Below are 18,587 nucleotides of genomic sequence, written 5' to 3' on the forward strand. Positions count from 1 at the left end.
GGGGGGAGGGAAGGACAGAGATGCCAGACCATGAGGGGAACAGAAGGAAGATGATGGATGCCAGACCAAATTGGGGGGGGGGGAGGAGGAGTGATGGCAGGGAAAGACAGACAGTGAATGGAAGGGGCAGATGCTGGACTGAAGAGAACAGAGAAGGTTATCATGCCACTGTATGCCCTCACCTGGAGTATTGCGTCCATGAAGAAGGACACGGTACTACTCGAAAGGGTCCAGAGAAGAGCGACTAAGATGGTTAAGGGGTTGGAGGAGCTGCTGTACAGCGAAATATTAGAGAAACTGGGCCTCTTCTCCCTCGAACAGAGGAGATTAAGAGGGGACATGATCGAAACATTCAAGATACTGAAGGGAATAGACTTAGTAGAGAAAGACACTATTCACCCTCTCCAAGGTAGGGAGAACGAGAGGGCAATCTCTATAGTTGAAAGGGGATAGATTCCGTACAAACGTAAGAAAGTTCTTCTTCACCCAGAGAGTGGTAGAAAGCTGGAACGCTCTTCCAGAGGCTGTTATAGGGGAAAACACCCTCCAAGGATTCAAAACAAAGTTAGACAAGTTCCTGCTGAACAAGAACTTGTGCTGGTAGGGCTAGTCTCAGTTAGGGTGCTGATCTTAGACCAGAGGGCCGCCGCATGAGCGGACTGCTGGGCATGATGGACCACTGGTCTGACCCAGCAGTGGCAATTCTTATGTTCTTAGGGCAGACGCTGGATGGAAGAGAGTGAAAAGGCAATGAAAGCAGAAACTAGAGACGACAAAAGGTAGAAAAAAATAATTTTATTTCTATCTTGTGATTCAAATATATCAGATTTGAAATATGTATCTTGCTAGACATAACTGGGGAGTGCAAAGCCCAGGCAGTACTTCTTTAGCTTCCAGCTGGCTTAGGGCTTTCTCTGACCAGGGGGCAGTTGCCCTAGTTCCACTCCCCTAACACCATTCCTGTCATGTGTGACTGTGGTATTCTGTTACATGATATTTGTGTAGCATTCTGTAATAATTTGGTTTATTCAGTTTTCTTGATAGTAGAGGGGATATATGTGAAGGGGAGGGGAGACAGGGGTTTTGTTGATCTTTGCCCTGTATTATTTGTATTTATAAAAGACAATTGTATAGAATATTGTTTCTTTTTATAGTTTAATAAAATATGTTCAATATAAAATCATAACTATTTGAGGCTTGTGCGGATGGGATCAGATGGTTTGTGGGACCGACCTCACGGGGACGGGGCGGCGATGGTTTTTAAAAAAAAATTTCAGTCTTAGTAGTTTGCCGGTCCACAAAATAATTATTTTATTTCCGCCGGTCCATAGGTGTAAAAAGGTTGAAGAACACTGATCTAGAGAACCAACATCAATTGGGCCAACCACAAGACAAAATGCAGACAGCCAAATGTTCAAAAGCAGTGGTTCTTAAGCCTGTCCTGGGGGACCCCTAGCCAGCTGGGTTTTCAAGATATCCCTAATGAATATGCATAAGGAAAATTTGCATATAATAGAGGTGACAGGCATGCAAATCTACCTGATGCATATTCATTAGTGATATCTTGAAAGCCCAACTGGCTGGGGGTCCCCAGGAAAGATTTAAGAACCACTTCTCTAAAGGGCACCAGTATTTTCAGCTAAGACTGTTTTCCAGCCAGAATTAGGATTGACTCCTTCCTGCATGCCAACATGCTCCTACTCAGTACTTTCTTCATGTACAAGCTCTCTCATGGTTAGTTACTTTCCTTACATCAGGCACGACTCACTTCAAGACATCAAGGATCCTGTGAGACTAGGAGACTGGGAGAGGCATTTTTTGATAGGATGTCTAAATCCGACTTTGGACATTTCCGCAAGAATGTCCAAAAGTCAGTTAGGAAAATGACCATTTTCGTAACCGCAAAAATGACTCGTCTAGACATTCTGGCCCTTAGGACATCTACCTTTTTTGGCCATTTTTGAAAATCAAAATGTCCAAATGCAAAATGTCCAAAACAAGCCTATTTATAAGTGAGAGAGGCCAGCATTTTAATGGACTGGCTACACAGACATATCAACAGAGCAGTGAGGCACAGCTGTGAATTTCACATAAAGGGTGCCAGGTACACGTTTTCATTATAACCTCCTAAACTTCCCCCAAATGTGCTATTCCCACCTGTCTACCACCCCAGTAGCCTTTATAGCTGCAGGTGTTACCTATATGACAGTATAGTAGGTTTTGGGTGGGTTTTGGTGGCTTCACACTTTCCACTATAAATGTGGGTAGGGTGGGATATGTGCCTGGATCCCCCTCACTTACGGTTCACTACATGGCCCACCAGGCCACTCCAGACACCTGCTTGCTGCTCAACTAGGATTTCCCATATCTGCATCTGTCATAGAGGCTAGTATGTACTGTTTCTTTCATATCTTTAGGAGATGGGAGATGAGTGCATCCAGTTGTCATCTGAGTAATTTGGGTAACATTTTGGCCTTTATGTGCTTTTAAAGCAGGTCTAACGCTGAATGCCTAAATGATGCCCTGGACATCTTCAAAAAAAAGTTTCATTATCCCTGCAAGTCGTCCAAGTCCTCAGGCCACACTATTCCCTCCCAAAACACACCTCTAACACCCCCCCCCCCCCTTTAAGATTTAGACATACTGGAGGGAAAATGACCCGCAAGACATCTGAAAGTCTGTTTCAAAAATCGGTACTTGGACATTTTGGCGATTAAAACTCCAAGTGCCACTTTATGCCTTTTTTGGATGTCTTACTGTTTTGAAAATGAGCCCCTGGATATCTAAATGGCAGATGTAATTCAATATGGCCAAAAATAATGCACATTGGGAAAAATAACTCCAGCTGTGGATATACAATGCTGGTTTCCATGGTGGAAATTAGCTTTCAGCAAAAGGATCTTGGAGTCCTTGTGAAAAAAATATTGAAATCCTTAGCAGTAGGAAAGCAATAAAAACATACCTCGTCACCTAACTCCCCTACCCATGACCGATGGATTACAAAAAAATGTATATTGGCACTAGATCTCAGGATGTATCACGTTAGGGAAAAAAAAACTTGTACTCAAACATCTTCCACTGTAACTATGGCAGGTTAAATGCCAGGTTTTGAAAAGTCTGTCCAGGAGCCCAGACAGTCCTCCAAAAAAAGGACATGTCCGGGTTTTCCCGGATGTCTGATAACCCTAAGTGGAGAGTCAGATCTATTTCTGACAGATTAGGTAGGTCTTTAGTCAAAGAAGTGCAAGAGTAGACTGACCCACAGTCTCAGGAAAACTCTGTGCATCCACTGTAAGCAAAATAAGGAAAGGTATACAGATTACCGTATTTTCACTCATATACCGCGCACCCGTGTAAAACGCGCACACGGGTATAGCGCGCGGGAAACTGTAATTTATGTAAAGAAATTTTTATGTACCGCGCATGTACTCTCCCGTCGCCGCCCGACTCTCCTTTCGCCCGCCCCGACTCTCCTTTCGCCCGCCCCGACTCTCCTTTCGCCCACCCCGCCTCTCCTCTCCCCCTTGAAGTCCTGTCCCCCCTTGAAGTCCTGTCCCCACCCTGAAAGCCTGATGCCCCCCCCGACATCCGATTCACCCCCCCGCAGGACCGCTCGCACCCCCACCCCAAAGGACCGCTCGCACTCGCACTTGCACCTGTACCCCCACCCCGAAGGACCGCTCGCACCCCCACAGCTTCCCCACCCACCCCCATCATGGAGAAGTTGCCTACCATTGTCCTGCTGCTTCCTCTGCTGGTGGTCCCGCCCCTTCTCTGAGCCCTGTGTCTGTGCTGCTTCCTCTTCCGGCGGTTCCGCCCTTTCTCTGACGGTTTGTAAAATCGTGTATAACGCGCGCGTTATATGCGTGAAAATACAGTACATAGTCTGCCCATCTACACTAGCTGTCCAAATCAACAAAATTATTTCAAAATAGAGCAATCCTGTCTTTAATGTGTGTTTCCTGAATTTGTGTGACCAGAAGGGGATAAAAGGACTGGCAAGAACCGAAAAGGTTCATCTTTTATTTATCCCAAATTAAGTGCCGTCATTCTTTCAGCTGCTTCTTCAGTGCCCCCTGTGTGGGCCTGGAAGGGCTAGTGAGCTGTTTAAACCTCTGTACATCTGCTGAACTCTGTGTTTCTTTTCAGAGGCTATGACTAGTGCCAAATTATAGCATGGTGTTTTTGTAACAGCTCAAGTGATTATTTTCTCGGAAATTGAGCTGAAGTCATCGGATTAATTTTATCCAGCACCACAAGTCAGACTTGGACTGGAAAACCAAAAGTGATGTGACTGAATCAAACACTAAGCTTTAAAGTTTCTTTAAATATTTTCAGAGACTTTCACCTCAGGGGCACTGTCAGGATTGTTACGAGAAATGTTTGAAGCCAAGGTTTCAGGATTCTAATTTTTATATAATTATAGTTGTGGAGAAGTGGCCTATAGGTTAGAGCAGCTGCCTCTGCACCGTGAGGTTGTGAGTTCAATTCCCACTGCAGCTCCTTGTGATTCTAGGCAAGTCACTTAACACTTCGTTGCCTCAGGTACAAAATAATAAATACCTGTCTAAAATATGTAAATTGCTTTGATTGTAACCACACACAGAAAAAGCAGTATATAAGTCCTTCCATTTACAGTATTAGTCAGTAGTTTGGTACCTACCAGATTTATACAGCACTAAGCAAAGACAAGGTTTCCTTAAAGAAAAATGTGCAGGTCAGCCAACAGTAAGGGCATCTTTTATCCTTTGGAAAGATTCCACAGTATAAATCAGCCATCTTGACTCATCTCAGCATTGAATATTTTACCTACTACTGCTACTACTACTATTATAAATCATTTCAATAGCACTGAAAGGCGTAACCAGTGCTGTACAGTTAACATTCAATAGACAGTTTATGCTCAGAAAAACTTACAATCTAATTTGGACAGACTTACCTTCAAAGGACATCTGATTACTTCTAAGTCATTGCTTTAAAAATTGTTCCAAAAACAGACAGTCCCTACTCTTTTGATCCAGGGCCAGATTTATGTATAATCTAGATAAATTACAGCTTAAGGCCTCACATTATAAACGTGTTCATAAAATATAAGCATACATTGAAAGCCGCCTCTGCAGGGAAGATGAGGAAAACTATTGATTGGTGATCCTGACCTTGGTGCCAGGCAAAATGGCCGAAGCTAGACTGAAAAGTGAAATTTCTGACCAAATATATATTTTCACTCCAAAATTTAAACTATTTAACTGACCAGGAATGGCTCCTAGCCAGTTAAATAGCATATCGGTGCCTAACTGTGGATATTCAACGGGAGATAGCTAACTATCTTTTACTGAATATTTGTGGATAGCCACTAACTGGCTATATCACATGACATAAACTGGCTATGTTTAGCAGCTAAAATAGGCCACATAGATAGGCCTGCTATCTTTAACTATTAGGCCCCTAACTGGTTAGTTGGCGCAGCTAAAAATAAAACTGAATATTCAATGTATTTACTGGAAATGGCCCAGCATTGAATATTTAGGTTGAGAGTCAGCATTGGTTAGTAGACAATGTGCCACCCAGCGCTGGCTGAATATCGGCCCCTGATTGACGTCCATTTTTGTAGATGCCACCAATTTAAGGCACCATTTACAGAATCAAGCCCTGAGTGCATAATTCCCACATTTGCCCTCTTTGAAAGCTCACTCGAATAGAAAGGCTTTTTGGTAAAAGCTCCTCCCAGAATTCTGAACAAATTGGAGCCTAGTAGGGTGAAAGCTGAGGTATGGGTCATTTCATAATGTACTAAGAAAAGATGAAAGTGATAAGAAGATGAGAATCTTGGAAATGAAGAGGTTTGGTAGGGGTATTTGATAAAAAAGAGATCAGGGGGAGAGTGTAGTGCAGTGGTTAAAGCTACAGCCTCAGCACCTTGAGGTTATTTATTTTATTTATTTATTCAATTTTCTCTACCGTTCTCCAAAGGGAGCTCAGAACGGTTTACATTATTTTATTCAGGCACTGAAGCATTTTTTTCCTGTCTGTCCTGATAGGCTCACAATCTACCTAATGTACCTGGGGCAAAGGAGGGATTAAGTGACTTGCCCGGGGTCACAAGGAGCAGCGTGGGTTTGAACCCACAACCCCAGGGTGCTGAGGCTGTAGCTTTAACCACTGCGCCACACACTCACCCTGATCTTCCCCCTGGGTTCAAACCTATGCTGCTTCTTGTGACCTGGGCAAGTCACTTAATCCCCCCATTGCCCCAGGTACATTAGATTGATTGTGAGCCCACCAGGACAGACAGGGAAAAATGCTTGAGTACCTGAATAAATTAATGTAAACCATTCTGAGCTCCCCTGGGAGAACAGTATAGAATATTGAAAGAATAAATATTGCTTAAAGAGAATGAGTCAGTCTCAGTTCAGCAAGGCAAATCTTGTCTTACTAATTTATTAGGGGTCAATATTGTCACAAGCCCGACTCTCATTACGGCCTTGTGCCAGTTAAGAGCCCTAGAAATCGCCATAAAAATGGTTAGGGCTGACCATTATGTCCCTGCTGGGCAGGAACAGGACCAGGAAGTGCAAGATGAGTTTAGGCAGGACTCAGTACATAGCCCCGGGAAAAACAGTTTGGCCCCTTTAAATCCTCCATCTTGGAAACTGCTGACCAAGCAGGGTAGAAGGCAGCCTCAGGTGGAGAAAGCCCTTCCCCCTCGTAGGGCTGAGCGTGGCACAGCAGCTCTATCTGGAGCACTTAGAGCAGGGGTGCCCACATTTTTTGGGCTTGCGAGCTACTTTTAAAACGACCAAGTCAAAATGAACTACCAACAATAAAATTTAAAAAAAACACAAAGCACACCGTACACAGAGAAAATGTTAATTATCAACATTTTCTCTGTGTACGGTGTGCTTTGTGTTTTTTTTAAATTTCCTATTCCGGGGGGTTTTCAAAGAGGTCAAGGCAGATGACTCTATGCACTGTCACCTCAGTAACAACCATACAAAAATAGACAAATATACCCCCTCCCTTTTTACTAAACCACAATAGCAGTTTTTAGCGCAGGGAGCTGCGCTGAATGCCCAGTGCTGCTCTCGACGCTCCCTGCGCTAAAAAACTCTATTGCGGTTTAGTAAAAGGGGGCCATAGTGCAAAATATAGACAGCAGATATAAATTCAGACACATTTTGATCACCAAATTTAAAATAAAATCATTTTTCCTACCTTTGTTGTCTGGTGATTTCATGAGTCTCTGGTTGCACTTTCTTCTTCTGACTGTGCATCCAATCTTTCTTCCCTGCTTTCAGCCTATATACTTCCTCTCCTCCAGACCTCATTCCCTCCCCCAACTTTTTCTTCCTCTCTCCCTGACCTTTCTTTCTCCTTGCCTCCCTTTCTTTTTTTGTCTCTTCATGCCCCCTTTCTTTTTTTCTGTTTCCCTTCTTTCCTTCTGTCTCCCTGCCTGCCCCCTTTCTTTCTTTCTTCATGCCCTCCCCCAAGCCACTGCCGCCGCCATCGGGGAATAGGGCTCCAAGCCGCTGCCGCCATCAGGTAACAGGCTTCAAAACCGCCGCCGCCCCAAGCTCTCCCTGCGTCGGGCCGACCAGCATTCCTCTCCCCAACGTCAATTCTGCCGTCAGAGAGAAAGTTCCAGCTCAGCCAGGCAGCAATTGGTTAGTGTTGTCAAAAATTTCCAGTGAAAGTTGGATTCTGTAAATGGTTTCGCTATCAGTGACCACATAATAAACAGCCAATCGCATGTCTTATTATGTCTGGATTCCCCACCATGAGTTTTTACTGTTCCTTGCTCTAGCATGGTGGTCATTCTGTCTCTCCTGGGTTCTCTATCTTTAATACTTGCTTAAGCTTACTGCCACATATTACTTTGTCTTTGGCTCTTTTCTTCTGCATTTCAACACATATTATATGATTTGACCAAAATGACTATGCTCACAATGGCCCAACCTACACAGGTCTTAAGTTTTCTTTACCTCTCATTATATTTTTAATCATTTTGATTTTCATTCATTGTCCATGTATGACAGTCTGCTTTTAAGATATGCATGTTACTACTATTATTTTTTTTTTAACATTACATTATGGTTTAGATTTTAAATATGTTATATCATAGGTTTCTAATATTTTAATATAGTAGTACACAGCCTAAAGTTTACCAACCCGAGTGGTGTAAATATTAAACTATAACACAATATACTCTAATCCAGTGTTTTTCAACCTTTTTATGCCTAAGGACCGGCAGAAATAAAAGAATTATTCTGTGCACCGGCATTGGTCCGTGGACCGGCGGTTGAAGAACACAGGGCTAAGTCGTGGGCCAGACCCCACCCATCTCTACCCAATGTCCACCCCAGACTCCGCCCCATAATAGTACTAATTGCACCTTGCACATCCCGTCCCTCATCTGGAAGCCTTCCCTCTGACTTGCAACGTCAGAGAGAAGGCTTCCGGTTCAGGCGCAGGATGCCCGTAGGAGCCACTGCCCATGGCTTTGTGCACTGAATCAGTTAGGAAGAGGGAGCTGGCTCGAAGATAACGCCGCATCGATCGCACTGTGGACAGGCGGTTGAAGAACACTGTTTTGGGCTTGATGCACGTGCTGGCCCTATGGACCGGCAGGAAATTTCTGTGGACCGGCACTGGTCCATGGACCGGTGGTTGAAGAACACTGCTCTAATCCACTCAATCGGAGAAGTGCATGTGACATTCATGCATCACTATACAGTGTCTTTGCTACTCAGGAAAAAAGGCCTCAGAATTGGAGCCTACGCACAGTCCTATCATGGACTGAGATAGTCAGCATAGTTTTTTTTTTACTTCATGCTCCAGTCATAGGCCAAAAAACCTGATTTATTTATTTACTATTTTTCCCCAGTTTTTTTATTTTTTAAGATTTTACTACTTAATCTGTATTCTAAAATATCATTCAAAATTTTTCAAAATTGCACTTATCCATTGATTTGAAAAGGATTGACAGCTAGTTACTTATCTTAGTCAATCACTTCTCCGATTGAGTGGATTAGAGTATATTGTTTTATAGTTTAATATTTTAATATGTCATATTTATGTTTTAAATGTCCTGCATAGTGTCCCCTGAGGAAAGTGTCTGGTACACGACGAAACTTGTATCCTTGTTTGGACCACAGTTTTGAATAAAGACTTTATCATTGGTTGATAAGACATGTCTCTTACCTGAATTTAAACCACTTCAAATAGAAGCAGTATATAAGAGATGTAGATATTATTTATTGATATGATATACTACCTTTAACATTAAGGACCTAAGCCAGGGGTGCCCAAAAGGTCGATTGTGATCGACCAATAGATTGCGAAGGCAACACGAGTCGATCACGTTGCCTTTGCGTTCTATGTGCTTATCGACTCAGAAGCGCTGAGCCGACCAACCTCCCCCATCCAATATCAATTCTGACATTGGAGAGGAAGTTCCGAGCCAGCCAATCGCTGCCTGGCTGGCCCGGAACTTCCTCTCCGACTTCAGAAATGACGTTGGGGGGAGGAAATCGAGTCGGCCCAACGCTTCTGTGTGGGGAAGCAGGGAGAGTTTGGGATGGCGATAGTTTGGAGGCCTATTCCTCCGATGGCGGTGGTGGTTTGGAGGCCTGTTCCCTGATCACAGCGGCAGTGGCTTGGGAGCAGGCAGGGAGAAAGAAAGAAAGGGGAGCAGGGAGACATAAAGAAAGAAGGGAAAAACAAAGAAAGGGGGGACTGGAAGACAGAAAGAAAGGGGGGCAGGGAGACAAAAAGAAAGAAAGAGGAGGGGGGCAGGGACAGAGGAAGAAAATGTTGGCAGAGGGAATGAGGTCTGGAAGCATACAGCAGGCTGAAAAAAGGGAAGAAATACTGGATGCTCAGTCAGAATAAAGTGCAACCAGAGTCTCATGAAATCACCAGACAACAAAGGTAGGAAAAATGATTTTATTTTCAATTAATTGATCAAAATGCGTCTGTTTTGAGAATTTATATCTGCTGTCTATATTTTGCACTATGGCCCCCTTTTACTAAACCACAATAGCGGTTTTTAGCGCAGGGAGCCTTTGAGCATCAAGAGCAACGCAAACTCCCTGCGCTAAAAACCGCTATCGCGATTTAGTAAAATGGGAGGTGGTATATTTGTCTATTTTTGTATAGTTGTTCCTGAGGTAACATTGCATAAAGTCATCTGCCTTGACCTCTTTGAAAACCCGCGGAATATAAATGATAATTAACATTTTCTCTGCGCACAGTGTTCTTTGTGTTTTTTTAAATTTTATTTTTGGTAGATCATTTTGACTTGGTCATTTTAAAAGTAGCTTGCAAGCCCAAAAAGTATGGGTACCCTTGACCTAAGCAGTGAGTAAGTAAAAGTATTCAAAATCATTAAAACAGCAAACACTAGGAGATGGTGTACTTAGATGGTTGATAAAATTTAGGGCCTCTTTTACAAAGGCGCGCTAAGCGTTTTAGCGCAGATTTAGTGTGCGCTGAATCAATGCATGCGCTAACCACTAATGCAGCCATAAAAAGCATAGCACACCTTTTTAAAAGAGGGGGTTAATGTGGATAAGTGCCAGCTGATGAATACATAGAAAAATAGTCTCAACTACTATTACAAAATACTAGGCTATAAGTTAGGAGTCACTACTCAAGAAAAATATTTTTGAGTCATCGTGGCAAATGCATTGAAATGTGGGCCAAAACAGCTTAAAAAAAGCAAATAGAACTTTAGAGATTATTTGAAAATGAATGTATAGGTCCCTGGTGTGACTGCATCTTATCTACTGTGCACACTTTGGTCACCCCTTCACAATAAGGGTGTAGTGCAACTTGAGAAAATTCCCAGAAGGGCAACAGACATGATAGGAACACTTTGGTTATGAAGAAAGGCTAAACAAGTTAGGGCTTTGCAGCTCAGAGAGAAAATGAAAAAGAGAGGATATGCAGTAGTGTAGCGAGGATGAGAGGCACCCCTCCCCCACCCTCATTTTTCGACCTCCCTGCTCCTTCCTTGATCCCCCTGCCACACACCCACCCCTTCCCTTCCTCCGTACCTCTAGTTGGTCACTGCCATAAGTAACAACTTCAACTTGCTCCTCATGACCCCCGGTGGCTCTCCCTCTGACGTTACTTCCTCTGCATGGCATGGAGAGCTGACATGGTCGCGAGGAACAGGTTGATGTTGCTCGTGGCGGTGAACAACTAGAAGCACAGGGGAAGGGAGCATGCACATGGCGAGGGGAGGAGTGGGAATAGATGGAGGGGGCTGAGAGGAGGAGTGCCAGAGCCCCCACCAACATGGCGCCCGGGGTGGACCTCTCACTCACCCCAATCCCCTTTACTGCGCCACTGGGGATATGATAGAAGTTTATAAAGTCATGAATATGATGGAATAGTTAAATAGGAAGCAATTGCTTAGTCTTTTGGCCAACAGAAAATCAAGAAATCACTCAATAGAACTAATATCTATCAGACTGAATAAAGAAAAACTATAGGAAACAATTAAGTTGTGGAATCTGTTAGATGATTTGGTCAAGACGATTAACAGTGGGATTCAGAAGAGGTCTGGATAACTTTCTGGAAGAAAAGTCCATAAAAAGTTATCAGCCAGATAAACTTGGGAGAGGCATTGTTCATATACAAAAAATATTTTCCACAAAATCAAGAACAGTCAAGTTTTAGAATGGATGAAAAATCATTACATCTCTTAGTATAATCTCAAAATAGGAGGATAAACCTCAGGGCACAGCCTGGGACCAGTTGTTCTCACAGGCCTCTTAGTGCCTCCTCACAAGCATACAACCTCCTACCCAGCCCCCCCTTACTCTTTTAAAAAGTACAACGTTCACTTCACTTCATACAATATTTTAAATTTAACACAAGAAAATGCATTAGAGGCATTCTTCCTCCCTGGAAATGAGTTATGACTCGTAGGGCTACCATATGGCTCCAGAAAAAGGAGGACAGATTGGAAGTAAAACTCGGATGTCTCACTCTGTCCTCCTTTTTCTGGAGCCATATGGTAACCCTAGCTATGAGTAGTACGTTTTCTGATCTTCTCTTCCGTGTGACCTGGACTAGCCACTATCAGCTTAACATGGCCTTCATTTTGTTCCTATGTTCCTCCCAAACTATATCCTAAGAAATAACTATACACACATCGTGCAAAAGTCGATACTCTTATTCTGTGCATGTCCGCACGTATGCGCTTATCTACCCTGTGCAGTTTTGCAAGTCCTTTTCCATATATGAAGCAAAGCTTGGAAGAATGTTACAAAATTATCTCCTCAGTGCTTTAGATATGGTTATTCTTATTACAGAGGTACTGTATTTGATGCATGTTTTTCATTTTGCTATTTCAGATGGGCTACACACCTTTACATGTTGCTAGCCATTATGGGAACATAAAAATGGTGAATTTTCTTCTCCAGCACTTTGCTAAAGTTAATGCTAAGACAAAGGTAAGGGATGGGGTTTGGGCTATATTATATTAAAGGTGTATGCAGTTAAACATGAAAACTTTAAGTCATTTTTGTTGATCTTTTACAGAATGGATACACTCCGCTACACCAGGCTGCTCAGCAAGGTCACACCCATATCATCAATGTCCTGCTTCAACATGGCGCCTCCCCCAATGAAGTCACTGTGGTAAATCAACAGTCTTACTCCATGCAGTTTCTATATCCAGCTGAGATAATGCTTTCTCTGGATTTGTGGAATGACTTACTACTGTGTTTCCCCGAAAATAAGACAGTGTCATATTAATTTTGGGTCCAAAAATGCATTAGGGCTTATTTTCGGGGGGGGGATGTCTTTTTTTATTTTCATGTACAACAATCATCTCTCCCTTCCTCTCCTCTAACCCAATTCTTCCTCTTTCCTTTCTCCCCGCAACCCCCCCCCCCCCCCCATGTGCAGCATTTTTCCTTCCCTCTTACCCATCCCTCTGTGCAGCAGAACCCAACCAACCCTCTCACCATGAGATTGACATGCCTCCACTCTGAGGCCTCCAAAAACAGCAGCAATGGCAGAGGGAAGGTCCCGGCAGGGAAGGCCGTGAAGCAACCCGTTCAGAGCACTGCCACCACTGCTGCTTTAGGAGGCCTCGGAGCGGAGGTATGTCAGGTCTCACTAGGGTGGGGGTTGCTGAATCGATGAGTTTGATTTTTTTCAGCGAATCAGGCAGAGATGGAATCAGGGAGTGTTGGGACATTCGGTGGGGGGGGGGGTTTGGGGGTTGATCTTAACTAGAGCTTATTTTTGGGGTAGGGCTTAATATTAGGAGCATCTTTAAAAATCATGCTAGGGCTTATTTTCGGGATAGGGCTTATTTTCAGGGAAACAGGGTAATAGACAAGTCTAGCTTAATTGCAGTGGTGCAATCTAGGACAATCCAAATCCTACTTGTCATTTAAAATGTCCCAAAACGATTACTAAATATATTATAGCTCTCACTGCTAAATGGAATGATCCTTTGGTATCACACCAAACCTGAACATCTCGGTAATTGGTTATTGTTAAAGTAAATTATGTTTTGTCTAATTTATGACCCCTTTTACAAAGCTGCGGTAGCGAGTACCGGCATGGTAAATGCAATGCAGCCCATAGAAATTGAATGGGTTGCATTGCATTTGTCACATGAAAATTGCTACAGTGGCTTTGTAAAAGAAGGGTAGCCAATATGCTGAGATTTGATAATGCATTTTGTCTCATTACTTTCTTCTATTAGAATGGAAACACTGCACTTTCAATTGCACGACGACTTGGTTACATTTCAGTAGTAGATACATTGAAGGTTGTGACTGAAGAGTCTATAACTACTGTTGTAAGTATTATGTTATTTATTTGGCTTTACATTAATTTGGGCTTCATTTTAAACTTCCTCTTTCTTGTAATTCAGTTTCCCCCCACCCAACCAACCCTCCCCCCCCTTTTACTAAACTGCGATAGCGGTTATTAGTGCAGGGAGCCGCGCTGAATGCTCTGCGCTTCTCCCAAGCTCATAGAGTTCCTGTGAGTGTCGGGAGCAGCGTGGAACATTCATCGCAGCTCCCTGCACTAATCACCACAATTGCAGTTTAGTTAAAGGGGGGGGGGGGTTGTTTCTGAAAATCATTTGAACTGCAAGAAGACTCTTAAAAATGTTATAAAACTGTGTTTATTAAAAAAAAAAAAACAACAACCCAAAAAAGCCCAAAAACAAACAGGTCAATATTGAAACCTGGAGATGGCTATATTTTACTTAAAATCATAGCATTTAAAAAAGGTTACCATATAAACCTATCTGAATATAAACTGAAATAACATGTTTCTCCTAAAAAAAAAAAAAAGGTAGTGGGTGGGGGGAATATTAAGTTGAATATAAACTGAGGGTTTATATTCAAGTATGCCATTTCTGGGTCAGACCAGTGGTCCATCGTGCCCAGCAGTCCGCTCCCGCGGCAGCCCTTAGGTCAAAGACCAGTGCCCTGAGACTAGCCTTACCTGCGTACGTTCTGGTTCAGCAGGAAATTGTCTAACTTTGTCTTGAACTCCTGTGATGTTCTCCTACTGCCTGTTGCCCTCCCCGGAACTGGAAGCTCCCTCAAATCCATCTTCTCTCCTCTTGTCACGTAAACATACTCCTTTCTTGAACACACCTGTGCATCCCTTGTGGTCCAGTGATGAGCTGGGGCAGGAGCAATCTTGGCTGCTAATTGTGCAGAGGTGACTGTCTCCTTTGTGATTGCCCATTTCTATTGACTGGCATTGAATATCCGGAATTTTTTGGTTGCTAAAAAATTAACTGGCTAAATCAATATTCAGCACTGACTAGTTATGTTTATAGCAGCTAAGATAGAACTGCTCTTTATGTGGTCTGATTTGGCCACTAAACTTAGCTGCTCAGAGCTGAAAAGTGATGGTTATTGCACAGTATAGATGTGTGTGTGTGTGGGGGGGGGGGGGTAGCTTGTAACCACAAATATTCAGTGGAGATAACTGAATATTCACATTTAGCTGGTTAAGTGCTATTTAACTGGTGAGCACCATTTCTGACTGGTTAAATAGCGCTTATGGTAATATCGGCCAAATTGAAGTCAACTGAATTATTTGAGTGGGTAGTTTTGTGTTCCCATCTGCACTCCACCCTAACTCTACAGACAATACTGGAGCAATAGAGCAATTCTAAAATTGCCCTATTACTATGAGGCAATTCTAGAACCAGGCACCTCCATTTAGATGCCCCAAGATTGCATGGTATATTCTATTCTATAATGGAACTTAGGTGCCCAGGTTCCATTATAGAATACTACTGTAACCTGGTATCAGCTTTCCTAAAATTTAGGCACCCCAAGTTATGCCAGACATAGAACTGACATAAGTGCAGGTACCTAAATCTGTAAATTATATGCCTAAGTGGCAGCCAAGCCCATGCTCTTTCCCTTTCTATGCCACCTTGCAAATACTTGCTATTTAAATTGAATGGGTACTTGCAGAATAGCACGTAGGCATGATATTGAACTTTGTGTGGGTATGTGCACATGTATGCACATATATGTCTTTATTCTAAATATTTGTGTGTGTAATGTGCTTGTAAGTATGAGTATTTAGTTCATAGAATCATCAGCTAGAAGACATGTATGTTAACAAGATGCCAGGAAATGTATGGCTTCTTTTGAATATTAACCAAAAGGTGGACTTTTTGGTAGTGAGAACTTGCAGATGGTGGTGGGAACTTGTAGATCTGAAGAGTAGAGGTTCATATTGGGCAGCATTGAAAATTCCATGTGTACTGCGCCATTCTGTTTATAAAACAGCATGGCGACCACTTTCTGGTAGCGGTAGCCCTCTAGGAACTAGGCACTGCAAAATAGTATTTGTTTAAAAAGACAGACTATGCTCTAAGAAGAACTTTAAAGTGCTGATCATTTATTTTTTTTTAAACCTAAATTACTGCATATTATTTGTATTCATCCTTAAATACTTCCACTCTCTTGCACCATCCTAAAACCTATTTTCACTCTGTTTATTCTCTTACTGACCACATGCTGCTGTGATCCCCATGAGCTGGATGTTCTTTTTAAACTGCTGGAGGTTTCGGTGCATTATAACATTGCTTGTGAAAAATTTGGCATGAGTTATAGTATTTTAGACATCCACCTAAAAATAAATATCTATAAAATTCTAAATTACAAAACCAGATTTCATTACATCAGAAAAGTACGTGCGCATTGAGAGAAAAGTATTCTGAAACTAGAATTATCCCAGCTGATACTGGAGCAGCAGCATGCCTGAAAAGGGTTCAAAGAAATAAGGAAGACAGTTAAATAAGTTCAGGTAATGCAGCAGGAAAGAACACAGCATAGACAACACCTTAGCTAGGTGATATTTCTACCCTAAACCTCAGAGAATGCATCTACTACAAGACACGAACCCTTCTAAGAAGCTTCTGCATGCTATAGGTGATCTGAGAAAAAGATAACAAACAGGAATAAAATAAAAAGGTGACACTATGATAAAAGGAAGGAAAAGGCAGGAGTTGTAGCCAACATACAATATAACCAAGAAAGGCAAAGACAGGTAGCGCAACTGTTAACTCGAGGCATTCTGGTCATTTGATGCCACCGACCCTGTAGGCCCTGTCAGTCTATTGCTCACAAACAGGAACCTACTGTATTATCACACTACACTTGTGTGGAACAATAAGCTCCATAGGGGATACCTTCAAAATTAATAGTGTATTGTGAAAAATTTTGAAGCCTGACTATTAGCCATTATATACAGTCAAATGTGTGGTGGTTTTTTTGGGGGGTGGGCCCAACCACTTTCTCCTGTTCAGCTTCCAGCTCAGGTAGAACTGGGGCTAAGATCATGTAGCTCCCCAGGGATTTCACCCCCTGTCATTTTTCTTTTTATTTATTCATAGAGTTTGTAACATTCAACAACAAGCATAAACACAAATACTTGACTACAGATTCATAGAAAATAGGTAACCCATTCATAGTGGGAAAATATCCCCTCACCAATAGAAAACAAATAACTGATTATTTAGTCCACAATCAATTAAAGGCCATAAAAAAAGTAAAAGAAATCAAAGAAAATATCATCCAATAAGAACAGCAGGGAAGCATATCTTCTCTCACATACTTAGGCCAGGCAGAGCCAGTACAAGTGGTGCAGATGTCCTAGGTAAACCTTCAGCCTTATATACCCCAATTAACTTTCAGTAACTCTTCAACAGTCTGATAAACTCAACAATCATGATCATCATGGAAACATCCCATAAAAATCTAGGTTAAAGTTTGTACTAATGGCTCTTTGAGTTTGCCTGGCTGTCAAGATCTATTGGTTCCCTTTGATTGTAGCTACTCTTTGCTGCCTCCAAAAAGATTGGGACTTGGACTGCCTTTTTGTAGTTATACAACCACACTCAAAGCAGCTTTTACATACAGGTACTTCAAGCATTTTCCCTATTTGTCCTAGTGGACTCACAATGTCTAATGTACCTGGGGTAGTGGAGGATTAAGTGACTTGCCCAGGGTCACAAGGAGCAGTACGGGATTTGAACCCATAACCTCAGGGTGCTGAGTCTGTAGCTCTAATCACTGTGTCACACTCTCCTCAAGACTTTTGCCGTTGGGATTATTTAAAATATGCTGAGGCAACAGAGCTGCTTCAGGAAATTGGACTTCTGCCAGACTTATTTAATTTCGGTTTTCAATTTTTTCTTCCAGTTTATGAATTATTTTAAATTTTATCCCATTGTTTTTACCCCTATTCTTTTTATTTTATTAACTGAATTCTATTGTTTAACGGTTCCTCCCTTCTATTCCTTTTTACATATTACTTTCATTCATTTAGATATCATTTACATGGATGGTGCTCCTATCTATAAAATATTCTACATATTTCTCTCCTCTCCACTCCTTCCTGCCCTCCATAGTCCTCCCTACCCTCTTCTAACCCCTTCCTCTGTAATGTCGCCTAGAGCTTGTATAGGTATAGGTATGTGCGACGCACAAATGGAAGAAATAAATAAATGCTGCTCTATGTGACTGCTTGGTCTTACATAATGGTTGGATCAGCCTGACTCCAGCTATTGTACAACAGCCCTTAGCTGGGGACCATGTTCTAGGACACCTTCTGGAACGCTGTAATCATGGGTCCTAAATCCAGCTACTAAGAAACAGTATCAGAAAGAGACTAAGAGTCATCTCCCAAGGAGAGCAGAAGACCCAAGCTAGAAAAGGATGAAGAGGATGTAAATTCAAAAGTCATCACCAACATCTTCTCTCTTATCAAGCAGCATTATGGGGCAACGATCTGAAACAACTACTTACGCTTGCCAATACATATGGGGAATTTAGGAGACAACTGAAAACATATATGTTCTTAAAGTACATAGGAAACTGATTCGTACAATCTCTCTCACAATACCTGATCTCTAGAACTGTTAATCAATAGATATTAACTATGTCAATTCTATTTAATCTGTAACATTTATAATCATTGTAAACCGCATAGAACTTCACGGTCCTGTGGTATATAAACCGTTATTATTATTATTATTAAATCAAACCCAGGTCCTTGACATGACAATGTGCAAC

The 18,587-nt window shown here is 42.2% G+C and overlaps 1 protein-coding gene across 4 annotated transcripts in view; it reads left to right on the forward strand.

The window, feature by feature from the left end:
• Window positions 1–18,587, forward strand: part of ANK3 (ankyrin 3) — a 972,780-nt gene that overhangs the window by 701,563 nt on the left and 252,630 nt on the right. For all 4 annotated transcript variants that reach the window (XM_033941649.1, XM_033941646.1, XM_033941647.1 and 1 more), the window contains 3 exons: window positions 12,363–12,461; window positions 12,550–12,648; window positions 13,730–13,825. In XM_033941649.1, the coding sequence (XP_033797540.1) occupies window positions 12,363–12,461; window positions 12,550–12,648; window positions 13,730–13,825 (294 nt within the window). The remainder of the gene's footprint in view (window positions 1–12,362; window positions 12,462–12,549; window positions 12,649–13,729; window positions 13,826–18,587) is intronic.

The sequence above is a fragment of the Geotrypetes seraphini genome, chromosome 4 (genome assembly GCF_902459505.1).
Source record: "Geotrypetes seraphini chromosome 4, aGeoSer1.1, whole genome shotgun sequence".
NCBI lineage: Eukaryota > Metazoa > Chordata > Amphibia > Gymnophiona > Dermophiidae > Geotrypetes > Geotrypetes seraphini.